This window comes from Diceros bicornis, chromosome 1, assembly GCF_020826845.1.
Source record: "Diceros bicornis minor isolate mBicDic1 chromosome 1, mDicBic1.mat.cur, whole genome shotgun sequence".
NCBI classification, from domain to species: Eukaryota; Metazoa; Chordata; class Mammalia; order Perissodactyla; family Rhinocerotidae; genus Diceros; species Diceros bicornis.
Window position 1 is genome coordinate 90462895 of NC_080740.1, and position 14895 is coordinate 90477789.

The 14895-nt window shown below is 40.0% G+C and overlaps 1 protein-coding gene across 8 annotated transcripts in view; it reads left to right on the forward strand.

The window, feature by feature from the left end:
- The window catches only part of NSD1 (nuclear receptor binding SET domain protein 1), a 163458-nt gene that overhangs the window by 113045 nt on the left and 35518 nt on the right, over positions 1-14895 (forward strand). For all 8 annotated transcript variants that reach the window (XM_058546782.1, XM_058546816.1, XM_058546799.1 and 5 more), the window contains 4 exons: positions 1076-1194; positions 2136-2279; positions 5351-5474; positions 13560-13760. In XM_058546782.1, the coding sequence (XP_058402765.1) occupies positions 1076-1194; positions 2136-2279; positions 5351-5474; positions 13560-13760 (588 nt within the window). The remainder of the gene's footprint in view (positions 1-1075; positions 1195-2135; positions 2280-5350; positions 5475-13559; positions 13761-14895) is intronic.

Genomic DNA, 14895 nt, shown 5'->3' on the forward strand with positions numbered 1-14895 from the left:
ACAGAGCCTCTCCATCTCCATCAGGTAGTCCAAGAAGAGAGCACTAAGGCAGTTTTCCAGAGTCTAGCCTTCATGTTGATACCTAGTGTAATTATCCTGGAACATTTTATGCAAAATCTCTTTATCTCTTATGTCTTCCTTTTGATGTTTCTATACCAAAGGGTTGAAATATGTATAATAGAAAATGAGGGAGAAACTGGAATTTCGTTTTCTAAATTTGCCAGATTAGACCATGCATTCATGGGGCCAGCCCGGTGGCGTAGCGGTTAAGTTCGCACGCTCCACTTCATTCAGCAGCCCAAGGTTCGTGGGTTCAGATCCCCGGCACGGACTGACGTACCGCTTGTCAAGCTATTCTGTGGCAACATCACATATAAAGTAGAGGAAGATGGGTGTGGGTGTTAGCCCAGGGCCAATCTTCCACAGCAAAAAGAAGGAGATTGGCAATGGATGTTAGCTCAGGGCTAATCTTCCTTACAAAAAAAAAAAATCCCACCAAAACAAGACCATGCATTCATTTTATATTGTTGGATGTTTAGTACTGCTGCATGAGTGTTCTTTAAGCCACTAAATGTATTAGGGGAGGTCTTTTCCCCCCTCCTATAAGCCAGATCATATATATTTCAAGTTTTCATCTTAATCTTTAGATCATGTAGTGATAAAATTTACTATCTTTAATCTTGGAGGCCAGATTTTAGTATCTTTTCCTATTAAATGCATTTTATCCCCATCTATAGGATATGAAAGTCCTTTGAGGAGCTAGAAAATCTTTTGTTTCAGTCATGTAAAATAAAATTGGTTCAATAACCTACCTATACATTTATTATTTAATTTCTATGAGGAAGAATTTATATAGTATACGTAGCTATTTCCTCAACTAGTTATATAATCACGGGTAAGTCTTTTCTTGTCTGTTCCTGTTTTCCTCATCTACAAAGTTGGAGAATTAAATGGGTTTTAGGTTGGTTTTTACTCTAACATTCCATAATTCTATGAGGTCCCTTTAGTTGAGGGTAGGAGTTCTTGGACATGTGCGTGATTAGCCAGCAGGTTAACACCTGTTTTCCTGTCATAGGCACTACCAAGATATTTGATAAACCAAGAAAGCGGAAACGACAGAGGCATGCTACAGCCAAGGTGCATTGTAAAAAAGTGAAAAATGACGACTCATCAAAAGAAACTACAAGCTCAGAGGTATTACTCAGTTCCTCATCTTTTGACTTTCCAAATCGAAGCTACTTTTCACAGTAGAGGCCACATCCCTCTTTCCCTTGAGTTTATTTAAGAATAGAGTTCTAGTGAAACAACTAATAGCTATAAGGAATCCTGGAGAAAAAGGAGAGCCTGATTCTAGTGAAAATAAGGCAAGGCACGTATGACAGCTGTGGGTATGACCTTTTTAAAAGATCATTTCCTACGCTCTAAGTGCCAGATGAAATATATAACTGTTTCATCATGAAGTAAACTTTTTCTAAAACCAGAGAATATGATATCAAGTAACCATGTGATCCCAATGAACTTAGATATTGCCCTTTAAAGACTGCTGCTGTTAGGGGGAAAACTCATTTGCTTATTTCTTGAGACCATCAACTGCTTAATTTTAGTATAATGTTTCTAAACGTTGGCTTTTAGGAAATAAAGGTAGATTTAAAACCATTTCCTTGCAGAGCATCAGTGCAGTCATTGATGCTATAGTGAGCTTTCCAACTCAGGTTAAAAGAGAATTAGAACAAGTCAGGTCAGCACCACACATTATGATACAGAATGTTTCTATCCAGGACAATTTGAATAGAATGCCCAAGGGGGCATTATTTAGGAAACACTGATCTTGGAAGGACAAATAAGTAATCAAATAAACTTAAGAATGTTTTCTCTCCCTTAGTGAAACCTTAAAATGGAACAGCTCAAAAAGTTCCAGTGGAACAGCCTCAGAGCAGTTAGTGGCAGGGCATGAGGCGCCCACTACCCGCCCAATCACAGCAGGGTTAGAACTAACATTGCATGCAGTCCGCCCGCGTGATTGGCTGAACATCTGTAAGTGCTTAATGGCTAGACAAATAGCAGCCCAGAGGGAGGGGGTCAGATGGAGGAGACATCAATAATACAGATGTGGGATATTATTTTTTCTCTGGAAGGGAGAATTGATGACACACAGGACTGCTGCAAGCCCTAAGGAGCCTGTTGAAGAGGGTGTAGAAAATGACCACGGGATGACTGCATCTAAAAAACTGCAAGGTGAACGAGGCGGAGGAGCTGCGCTCAAGGAGAATGTTTGTCAGGTAGAAAATGTTGCCCACTTGCATTTTGATTGCATGCTTATCTTTTAAGAGAATCCTTCTCCATCTCTCGACTCAGTCATGATTAGAATAAAAATTCTCTTGGATGATTCCATTGGAGTCCCTTCCTTTTAAGGATTTAACTCTTCTCCCTCCCCACAAAAAGAGAAAGGAGGAGAAACATTTAGTTTTGGTCAACCACTTGCCCTTGTTGCCCATGAATAGATGACTTGAAGCAGGTCTGAGATGGGAGAGATGAATCTGTGGTTGCTTAGTCAAAGATCATTTTCCTGTATCTCTCATGTGTGAGACTCTTTGGGTTTCTAAGGAATTTTTCAAAGGTAATTTAAGCTTTGAGTTTTTTTTTTTTTTTTAAGTAATGACTTTAGAGAATCTATCACCTAATTTTTCTGTTTATTTAATAAACATTTACATAGTGTTTACTATGTGTCGAATATCATTCTAATCACTTTATAAATGTTACATCGTTTAGTCATCATAACAGTCTCGGGTAGATTACCATTATTATCCTCATTTTATAGGTGAGGAAACGGAAGCACAGAGATGTTAAATAGCTTGCTTATAGTCACAGAATGAAGTCAGGATTCAAACTCAGGCAATCTGGGTTTAGAGTCTTAACCACTGTGTTTTGTTGCCTCTCCGTGAGATGTGACTCGACTTTAATGTTAAAGAGCCTTTATGAGCCTTTATGTGATTTGGGAGTAAATGGATGCTTTGATTTTGTTCTCTTTTTATGGTCTTTTTTGTTTTTTTTTTTGAGGAAGATTGGCGGCGCACTAACATCTGTTGCCAGTCTTCCTCTTTTTCTTTTTTCTCCCCAGAGCCCCAATACATAGTTGTATATCATAGTTGTAGAGTTGTACGTCTTCTATGTGGGACACCGCCTCAGCATGTCTTGATGAGCGATGAGTAGGTCGATGCCCAGGATCCGAACTGGTGAACCTTGGGTTGCCGAAGTGAGACGCGCGGACTTGACCACTACACAGCTGGGCCGGCCCCTCTTTTTATGGTCTTGATTTACCTTTGTAAATTCTTAAAAGCTGGCATATAAAAAGTTGAAGATATTTGTGGCTTTTTCTTTTTTTTTTTCCTAATTGCGACAGTTAAAATATAAAATTAACCCAGGCCCAGAATATGTTATTATGGTCAATCTAGTTTCAACTCAGTTTCATTGTCTGTTCGTTTTCACTGTTTTTAAGGTTGATCACATTCAGACTAGCTCCCAAACACAGTGTTAATCTGCAAAGACTGTTATGCCTACAAAGATTATCAACAAAAATTGATTAAAGGTGTGGTGACCCTCTGGTCCTGGCTTGTTTGGATCAGTCTTTGTTTAAATCTGTTGTCTTTGTATACTTTATTAACAGTGCCTCCTTTCACTCTCAAGTGTCCCAGTTTGAAGGATGAATTACATGATCATCCCAGTTAAAGGGTTAGTCCATAACATGTGGTTAATGTGAAAAATTTATTATTCCATAATACTGTAATTGAAATTTTCCTGTTTGTGATGAAAGTGAATTTGTTTATTGTACATTAAAACTCATGTCACTGGTACTCTGAATATATAAAACAAAATATATAATATTTATGGTATTTGTCAGTTTTTAATGTATGAATAGTAGATAATGGGAGAGCCAAACATGTGAGACTAGCTCAGACTACGGGTTGATTCAGACCTTGGAGTCCCCTCTTAATCCCTGACTGCTTCTGGCCTTTTTCACCCAAAGCTCTTTACTCATTTGTTTATTTAAGCTTTGATGTTAAGTGGCCAAGACCTGTTCTATTTCTTTGAGTTCCTGAAGATACTAGACTTGCCTAGGCAGCTTTCCCCTTTCTTGTGTTACAGCTTAAGTATGACTTTTTCATTTTTAGCATTTTTTTGCTAATCACTGTGAGGAAACAAATCAGGATGTTAGAAGGGTAAAAAGTAACAAATGTTGAGAATTTGCAGAATTTTCAGAAATCTTACAACGTTTTCAAAGCGACAGATCCAGATCATTGTTTCCTAAGAGACACCCTGTCTTAGATGAGATCATCTCAGAAAGGTGATCTTTCTGAGGTGGTTCTAGACATATCTCAAGGGTTGTTCAAACCTTGGTTGGAGCCCTTTTGGGACTGTTATGACCCAAGTCCAGCTAGCCAGTGTCTCTTGCTTAAACCACTGCAGTTGCCTCCTTGATTCTCTCTGCTTCTATTCTCACCTTTCTACTCCTTTTCTTTTGCTGAGGAAGATATGCCCTGAGTTAACATCTGTTGCCAGTCTTCCTCTTTTTGTATGTGAGCCACCACCACAGGATGGGCACTGACGAGTGGTGTAGGTCTGTGTCTGGGAGCTGAATCTGGGCTGCCGAAGCGGAGCACACCGAACTTAACCACTAGGCCACAGGGCCAGCTCCTCACCTTTCTACTCTTGAACTCATTTTCCTTGTAGCAGTCAGAGTGATCTGTTTTTAAATGAATACCTGATTTCAGCCTTCCATTGGTAAAGCTAGCTAATGGCTCATCTTTGCTATTAGAATAAAATCTGAAACTCTGTACCATAATATGGAAGGCTGCACATCAGGCCTTTGCCTCTTTCTCACCTCGTCTTCTACCACTTCTAACTTTTGTTTACTTTAGTCCAATGACACTGGCTTTCCTTGTGATTCTCAGACATGCCATAGTTTCTCCTATCTGTGGACTTTCTGTACTTGCTGCCTTCCTGGTCCTTCCTTCCAGGTCATGTGAGCATTGTCCGAGAGGCCATTCCTAATCACCCACTCCAAAGTAGCTATTTGAATTCTCTACCTAATGCTTATCATTGTCTGATATTTTTCTTGTTTATTTAAATTTTTACTTATATTTTTTTTCCTTAGAATATAAGAACCATGAGAGCCAGGGACCTTGTGGTACCTGGCATAGAGCAAGTAATAATTAAATATTGGCTGAATGAATGGTGGGATTTCTTATTTCTGGCAAAGCTGCTGCTTAATCTTTGCCTTCATGAGGGCCTTCTGCTTGGGATTTTTGGAAACCTTTTTCTATAGACAGATCTATTTTCTTTCTCTTAACAGAACTGTGAGAAACTTGGTGAGCTGCTGTTATGTGAGGCTCAGTGCTGTGGGGCTTTCCACCTTGAGTGCCTTGGATTAAGTGAGATGCCCAGAGGAAAATTTATCTGCAATGAATGTCGCACAGGTAAAGTAGATATAGAAGGGTGTTCCTCCAGAGGTTTGAATTTTAAGTTTTTCAGGAAAAGAACATTTATTGGAGACACTGTTTTGTGGCAGTACTGGGCTAGTTGTTACAGACACAGAGATAGGTGCCGTGTGGTCTTTGCCCTCAGAAAAGCATACCAAATAAATAAGGAATATACAGCATTAATGTAGTATAAAAAGTGTTATACTGAGATATGGTGAACAGAGATGAGCCAGTGCAGTGACACAAGGAAGATATCTGAGTTTGGCTCTAAGAGAGAAATACAAATTGGTGTGGGGAAGGGAAGGATAGAAGGTCCAGTAATGAAAGTATGGAATATTTGGGGGATAGGAAGCATAGGTCAGTGTGTTCCAAGTTTAAGATATTTTAGGGAAGAGATACTGGTAGTAACAAGGAGGACTTTTGGATTACTGGTGATGTTTTATATTTCTTGATCTGAGTAGTGATTACATTAAGGGTGTTCACTTCGTGATTATTCGTGGAATATACACTTAGGATGTGTGTATTTTTCTGTGTATATATCATATATCAATAAAACTGTTTCCCCAAAAAAAGAAAGAGATATTTTGGGAGAGTTATAATATACAGATTGACTCAGAAACTAGGAATGGTTAAATGAGACCAGCCTGTAAGCACCTCACAGGCTGTGCTAAGGAGATTGTTCTTTTTTCAGCATTATATGTGGATGTTATAACATTTAAACAGTGAAGAAATGAGGGCTGAAGGTATAGATCTTATGCTCATAAATCATTAAAACCATAGGTGTGGATATGATGCTGCTCAAAGAGAAAGCATCTGTAGAGTGAGAAGAGGGCTGATGACAGTACCTGGGGATATCTACTTAAAGGGGCTACTGGAGGGTGAGGAGGCGCTCATCACAGAATGTTTGTAAAGCCATGGGAGTGGGGTGTCATCAGAGGGGTATATGTGGCAGAGAGACCAAGGAGGTTGTGGAGTGAAAAGAGGCTGTTGTGAGAAAATGCTTGACTTTTTGCCAGAGGATGCCACACAAGTCAGTGTAAATGGGTAGCAGTGTATACTATTTCTTACAGAAGTTTGGTTTCAATGGAAAAGAGGGCAGTAGCTGAAGGGAAGATATTATAGGGTCAAGAGGAAGAACATATTGAGTATTTGTAGGATGAAGGTTAAGAACCGTGTAGGGAAATAAATTTCCGGAACAGAAGAGGGAATAATTGGTGGAGTACAGTCACACAGACAGGAGAGGATAATCTTGAAGAGACAGAAAGGTAAAATGTGAATTTACCCTGCAGTTGTGAGGCAAAAGAAGGAAGCCGAAAAAGTGTTTTCTTGGCTTGGTAAGAATGATGGGAAAAGGTAGTTGTTTCTAACTTGAAGGGAAGAGTAGATTTAGAGTAGCCCCTGTGAGAAACAAGTGACCAAATTAACTTGTGTTTGTAAATAGACAGCCATGTCAGATTTATTTCATCTTTCTGCTGCCACTTTTAGCAGTGTGGGAGGGAAAGCTGGAGGACAAGATAGCTGTGGGTTTATTTTGCCTTCTGCACAGTTGGGATTTTGATCATTATGGGAAATAGAGACATCCAGCTCTGTAAATGAAATTTAGAAAAAATTTTTAGGTGTGTGTGTGCATATCTTTTTTATCTTGATCTTAGAAAGATCTTCTTGCCTTTTGTGCCAATGATGTAGTTTTGCTAGTCTTATCTTTATTATGATGTGATAGTCTCTGAACAGGTTAATCTAAGGCAAAGCTATTTTGTAAAAAATCAACTTCATGGAAGTATAATTGACCTACTAAAATGTACCCATTTTAATATATATTTTGATAAAATTTATACACCCATAGAGCCACAATGACAATGAAGATTTAGAACATTTCCATCTCTCCAGAAGGTTCCCTTGTGCTTACTCTCAGTTGATTCTTAAACCACTCCCCACCCCCTGTAGTTTCAGACAAACAATGATCTGCTTTCTGTTACTACACATTAGATTTATCTATTTTAGAGTTTCATATAAGTGGAATCAAAATGTATGTAGATTTTTGTGTCTGGCTCAGCATAATGTTTTTGAGACTCATTTATGTTAATGTGTGTCAGTAGTTCATTCTCTCTCTCTCTCTCTCTCTCTTTTTTTTTTTTTTTGGTGAGGAAGATTGGCCCTGAGCTAGCATCCTTGCCCATTCTCCTCTATTTTTTTGTATGTGGGATGCTGCCACAGCATGACTTGATGAGCAGTGCGTTGGTGCGCACCCAGGATCTGAACCTGTGAATCCCGGGCTGCCGAAGTGGAGCACCCGCACTTAACTGCTACACCACCCGGCCGGCCCCTCATTCTCTTTCTTAAAATAGCTTTACTGAAGATAATTGATGTACAATAAACTGCAGAAAGTGTAGTTTGATAAGTTTTGACATATATGTATGTGTGTGTACATATACCTCTGAAACCATCACTCGGGATAGCTATTTTGAGATTCAACAACATTGTTGTGGGTATGAGAGAGTAATATTCCATTGTATGGATATATCACAGTTTATTTGTCCATTCATCTGTTGATGTACATTTGGGTTGGTCTCAGGTTGGGCTATTATAATAAAGCTGCTGTGAACATATTCAAGTCTTTGTATGGACACATTTTCTTTTCTCTTGTGAAAATACCTAATAGTAGAATGGCTGCATCATATGGCAGGTGATGTTTAACTTCTTAAGAAACATCCAAATTATTTTCCGAAGTGTTTGTGCCGTTTTAAATTCCCGTTGGCAATGTATGAGAGTTTCAGTTCTTCCACATCTTCATCAACAGGTGGTATTGTCAGTCTTTTTAACTTTAGCCATTCTGACAGATGTGTAGTAGTTTCTCAGTGAGGATTTTTTTTCCCCCTGAGGAAGATTCGCCCTGAGCTAACATCTGTTCCAGTCTTCCTCTATTTTGTGTGTGGGTCGCTGCCACAGTGTGGCTAGTGAGTGGCGTAGGTCCACACCCGGGATCTGAACCTGCAAATCTGGACCGCCAAAGTGGAGCACGCCGAGCTTAACTACTAGGCCATGGGGCCAGCCCCCATTGTGGTTTTAATGTGCATGTTCCTAATAACGAATGGTATTGCACATCTTATTATGTGCTTATTTGCCATCTTCTTTGATAAAGTGTTTGTTCAAATCTTTTTTTTTTTCTTTGATTGGGTTGTTTATTTTCTTACTGTCGAGTTTTAAAAGTTCTCTATATGTATTCTGGATACAAGTCCTTTATCGGAGGTATACTTTTCAGATTATTCTCTCAATCTGTGGCTTGTTTTTTTCGTTTTCTTAATGATGTCTTCTGAAGAGCATAGGTTTTTAATTTGGATGAAGTCCAGTTTAATCTTAATCTTTTGCAAAGATTCTTTGTTTTCTTCTGAAGATTTTATAATTTTAGGTTCATATTTAGGTCTATGATCTATTTTGAATTAATTTTTGTATATGATGTGTGAGGTAAGGAGAGGTTATTATTTTTGAGGCTAGGAAATTTTGTCCTAGTTTTAGTAAAGATGAATAGAGTAGGAATAAGGGGGTCATTTCTTACTGCTTGTGGCTCACCCTGTTTTCCTACAGTGTGATGACCACACCCTGATTTAGGTTACTCCAATTTAATATTGGATACCAGTTATTCAGCATCAGGCAGTAGTTTGCTCCTTTGCAAATACGTATTTTAAATATTTTCCTAAAATCATTATTAGCTAGGTGATCTCACTGTTCATAGGTGAAATGGGTTATTTATTTGTTTATTTTATTGCCAATCTTCCTCTTTTTGTATGTGAACCGCCGCCACACTATGGCCACTGACGAGTGGTGTAGTTCCGTGTCTGGGAATGGAACCTGGGCCACGAAAGCGGAGGGTGCCGAACTTAACCACTAGGCCACTGGGGCTGGCCCAAAATGAGTTATTTTAATGAGCTCCTATTTTCAGCAAGTGCTAGAGGCCGGATTCATGTTCAGGTCGGTCTTTCAAGTGTGGGCTCTTTCCCTTACATTGTATTGCTTTTCAGAGAGAGGTAGATTGTTTTGTTTTTCTCTGAAACTTTTTTTTTAAATTTTATTGAGGTCGTACTAGTTTGTAACACTGTGAAATTTCAGTTGTCCATTATTTTTGTCAGTTACCATATATATGTGTCCCTTTACCCCTTATGCCCACCCCCCAACTCCCTTCCCCTCTGGTAACCATTAACCTGTTCTCTTGGCCATGTGTTTGTTTATCTTCCACATATAAGTGAAATCATATGGTGTTTGTCTTTCTCTGACTGGCTTATTTTGCTTAACGTAATACCATCAAGGTCCATCCATGTTGTGAATGGGACGATTTTGTCTTTTTTTATGGCTGAGTAGTATTCCATTATATATATTGACACATCTTCTTTATCCATTCATCAGTTGTTGGGCACTTGGGTTGCTTTCAGGTCTTGGCTAATGTGAATAATAGGGGTGCATAAGTCTCTGAATTGTTCATTTCAAGTTCTTTGGATAAATACCCAGTAGTGGGATAGTTGGATTGTATGATATTTCTATTTTTAATTTTTTGAGAAATCTCCATACTGTTTTCCATAGTGGCTGTACCAGTTTGCATTCCCACTAGCAGTGTATGAGGGTTCCCTTTTTTCCACATCCTTTCCAACATTTGTTGTTTTTTTCTTTTGGTGGTTATAGCCATTCTAACAGGAGTAAGGTGACATCTCATTGTAGTTTTGATTTGCATTTCCCTAATGATTAGTGATGTTGAACATCATTTCATGTGCCTGTTGGCCATCTGTATATCTTCTTTGGAAAAATATCTGTTTATAACATCTGCCCATTTTTTTAAAGGTCCCTAGATTTAATTTTTTAATGTATTTATAGGTGTGTGTATGTATGTACATATGTATGTATGTAGTGAGGAAGATTAGCCTTGAGCTAACATCTGTTGCCAATCCTCCTCTTTTTGCTAAGGAAGACTGGCCCTGGGCTAACATCCATGCCCATCTCCCTCTACTTCATATGTGGGACACCTGCCACAGCAAGGCTTGATAAGTGGTATGTAGGTCCATGCCCAGGACCCAAACCTGCAAACCCCAGGCCACTGAAGCGGAACGTGCAAACTTAACCACTATGCCACCAGGCTGGCCCCCTTGGGTTTTTTTGTGTGTGTGTGTGGAAGATCAGCCCTGAACTAACATGTGATGCCAATCCTCCTCTTTTTTCCTGAGGAAGATTGGCCCTGGGCTAACATCTGTGCCCATCTTCCTCTACTTTATATGGGACGCCGCCACAGCATGGCTTGACAAGTGGTGTGTCGGTGCGTGCCTGGGATCTGAACCGGTGAACCCTGGACCGCTGAAGCGGAGTGCGCGCACTTAACCGCTGTGCCACCGGACCTGCCCCCCCTTAGGTTTTTAATCAAAATATTTTATATTTTTTGTTCTGCTATTTTTGTTTTGTTCCTTATTTCTACTATATTTTTTGTTCTACTATTTTTGTTTTAGATCACCAACAATTAGGAAACCCAACAGATATACTTAAAATACTTAAGTAAACTTGAATAAGTAAAAATTACAACCTCCTTCTCCCAGCAATGCGTATCGCATCCTTTGAAAGTAAATGAGGGTTAGAATAAGAGAACACAGGAACAGCTTTTTTGGCTTCTGTCACAAACACAAGTAGCCAGATGGATTTAGGTGCTTGAAGAAGGGCACAAGGGACTGCTAGGCCAGAGGAGGACTGCAAATAGCTGACAAGATGGAACACCATGAGTCCTTGCCAGGCCTATATCCAGAAGGGAATTATGGGGTGACAGAGGTGGCTCTGACACCTAGACCACTGTCCTCACAGGACATTGTGAACAACATGATTCTGTTATATTTTTACTTGCTCTACACCAGTTCACTGAACAGACTTAACTTATACAAGGTTTTTAAGTGGGGAGGTGGGGAGCAACCTAGGAGAGGACTGTCATGTCAAAATGGCCACCAGGAAACAGCTGCTGATGGTTACTGTTTTGCCCATTTTTTGATCAGGTTGTTTTTTTCTTGTTGAGTGGTATGAGTTCTTTATATATTTTGGAAATGGACCCCTTGTGGGATATATGATTTGCAGATATTTTCTCCCAGTTGTTGGGTTGTCTTTTCGTTTTGTTCCTGGTTTCCTTTGCCTTGAATAAACTCTAGTCTGATGTAGTCCCGTTTGTTTATTTTTTCTTAAACTTTTTATTGCAGAAATCCTTGGACATACACAAAAGTAGAGAGAACAGTGTGAAGAATCCCCATGTATTCGTCACTTAGCTTCAATATTTCTCAACTTTCAGCCTCATTTTATTCATATATTTCAAAAGGTCTTTCTAACAATTAACAAGTTTTTAAAAAGTATCCGATATGTAGCAAAATCATACAGTAACCCCTATGTGTCATCTACCCAGTCCCATTTTCAGATTTTTGCACTTATTTCAAAGATGTCTAGGGGCCAGCCCCGTGGCTTAGCAGTTAAGTGCGCACTCTCTGCTACTGGCGGCCCAGGTTGGGATCCCGGGCGTTCATCGACGCACCGCTTGTCGGGCCATGCTGAGGCCGCATCCCACATACAGCAACTAGAAAGATGTGCGACTATGACATACAACTATCTACTGGGGCTTTGGGGAAAAAAAATGGAGGAGGATTGGCAATAGATGTTAGCTCAGGGCCAGTCTTCCTCAGCAAAAAGAGGAGGATTGGCACAGATGTTAGCTCAGGGCTGATCTTCCTCAAAAAAAAAAATGTCTTTTTATCTTTGAATAAAAGATCCAAAAATTTGGATCTTTGAATCAAGATCCAAATAAGATCCCTGTATCGTATTTTTCGATATGTCTCTTAAATTTCTCTTAATCTACAACAGTACTACCTTCCTCATTCTATTTTTTAATGTCATTTGTTGAGACAATGGTCACTTGTCCTGCTAAATTTTCCACATTCTAAATTTGGTTGATCCTTGAGGTGTGCCATTAACGTGTTCCTCTATCTTCTATATTTCCTAGAGACTTGCAGTTAGATCTAGAGTCTGGATTAGTGTAAGGGCAGTTTTCTTTTGGCGAGAATGTTTCCTAGGTGACGTGTACTTCCTATTGCATCACTTCAGCAAGTATTGTTAGAGTTTACCGCTTAATAGTGATATGAAGATTGTTCACTGGGTTCATGTTGTGCCCAGTCAGTCTCTTATAAAGTTCCTTACTGTAATATTGTGATTTATATTAAGAAATATACATTTGGTCTTCATCCAATTTCTGGTGAAGGCTCCTAAAACCCTTGGAATTTCCTAAGTGCTGAGAGCCCTAAAGCTGTCCTTTGTATGTCTTTTTGTTATGTTAATGGTGACCCTTGGAAGCACCTAAGGGTGAGGGCTGGTTTCCCGGAGAACCGACCATGTGATTAGAGGGTTGGAACTTCCAGTCCCACCACCATGACCTCTGGGAGAGGCAACAGGGCTGCAGGGTGAATCTATCCCCAGTGGCCAGTGATTTAATCAGTCATGCCTGTTTAATGAGACCTCCATCAAAACCCAAAAGAGTGGAGCCTGGAGAGCTTCTGAGTTGGTGAACACATGGGGTTTTCCGGGAGAGTGGCACCTTTGGAGAGAGCATGGAAGCTTCATGCCCTTTCCCCATTGCTTGCCCTATGCAGCTCTTTCATCTGGCTGTTTCTGAGTTAGATCCTTTTATAATAAACTGGTGATCTAGTAAGTAAATGTTTCTCTGAGTTCTGTGAGCTGCTCTAGCAAATTAATTGAACTCAAGGAGGGGGTCATGTGAACCTCTGATTTATAGTTAGTGGGTGAGAAGTACAGGTGACAACCTAGACTTGAGCCTGGCGTCTGAAGTGGGGGGTGGGGCCAGTCTTGTAGGACTGAGCCCTTATCCTATGGGATCTAAATCGAGTTGAATTGTAGGACACACAGCTGATGTGGAGAATTGCTTGGTGGTGTGGTAAACCGCCCCCCGCCCCCACCATGTTGGAATTTGTTGCAGAATTGTGTACTCACTAACTTTTCATCTAGTGGTTTAGCATTGGGTGAATTCTTGAACTGGTATTAATTTGTTACCTTCTCTCTATTTCCCAGGAATCCATACCTGTTTTGTATGTAAGCAAAGTGGGGAAGATGTTAAAAGGTGCCTTCTGCCCTTGTGTGGAAAGTTTTACCATGAAGAGTGTGTCCAGAAGTACCCACCCACTGTCATGCAGAACAAGGGCTTCCGGTGCTCCCTCCACATCTGTATAACCTGCCATGCTGCTAATCCAGCCAGTGTTTCTGCATCTAAAGGTAGCGCTTTCTCATGTGGACCAATCTAATTGTGAAACCTCAGTTTTGTTGACAGTGGATATTTACAGATGCGGTCTGGTATGTCTCTTCGTGGCCTCTCTAGCTTTTGTCAGAGTACCAGCATTTTATGTGAGAGAGAAGAGAGTAACGGACTAGTTCAGCACTCACCACATTGTATTCTATGGAGCTCTGGCATTATGTAGTAGTTTTAAATTTTGGATTTTATGTGCGATTTAGTTTGAGTGTTCTCCTGCATGTCTTCTTCCCCCTACTCCATTGGATCAAAGTGTATTTTTTTCCTATGGACCCTTTATATCTATGGTTGTCAGCTGAGATTTCATACAGACATGGATGTAATGCAGAATTCAAGTTTTTGTTTTGTGTCAATTTGTTTTATTTTTATTTATTTATATTTTTGTGAGGAGATCAGCCCTGTGCTAACATCTGCCAATCCTCTTTTTTTTTGCTGAGGAAGACTGGCTCTGGGCTAACATCCGTGCCCATCTTCCTCCACTTTATATGGGACGCCACCACAGCATGGCTTGCCAAGCAGTGCTGGGGTGCGCGCTGGGGATCCGAACCGGTGAACCCCAGGCTGCTGCAGCGGAGCACACGCACTTAACCGCTTGCGCCACAGGCCTGGCCCCTGTTTTATTTTTTAAAATGGAAACTCCTATCCTGAAAGCTTTTTTTCCGGCTTCATAGTTAGGTTGAGAGCTGCGGTTTCCAAAACTGTCTTTGGATATGGGTGAACTTAACGTTTTTAAAGTTGTTTCCACTAGGAAAAAAAATCATTTCTTTCTGTTCAATAGTAGGGGGTCTCTTACTGACTTTCCTAAAAGCCAAATACTGTCTCTGCTGTTAAATGCTTGTGTGCCCAAAGGGCCCCACTTCTCCCATAGGGGATTGAGCAGGAAAAATTTAGCAGTGTTGACTTTTCTTTTAATCAGACTGGCAATATCTTGATGATTTCCTGCTGTAGATCTCATCAAGTAATTTAACTTGCTTGATCAAAATTGCAGTTTAACCATCAGCTACCTTCCCCTTTTCAGTTGCTATTGTAGATTGCATTTAGGTGGTTTGGTAATGGTTTTTAGTTAGTGAAGTTAGAGGGTATATTTCACCTGGAAGAGGT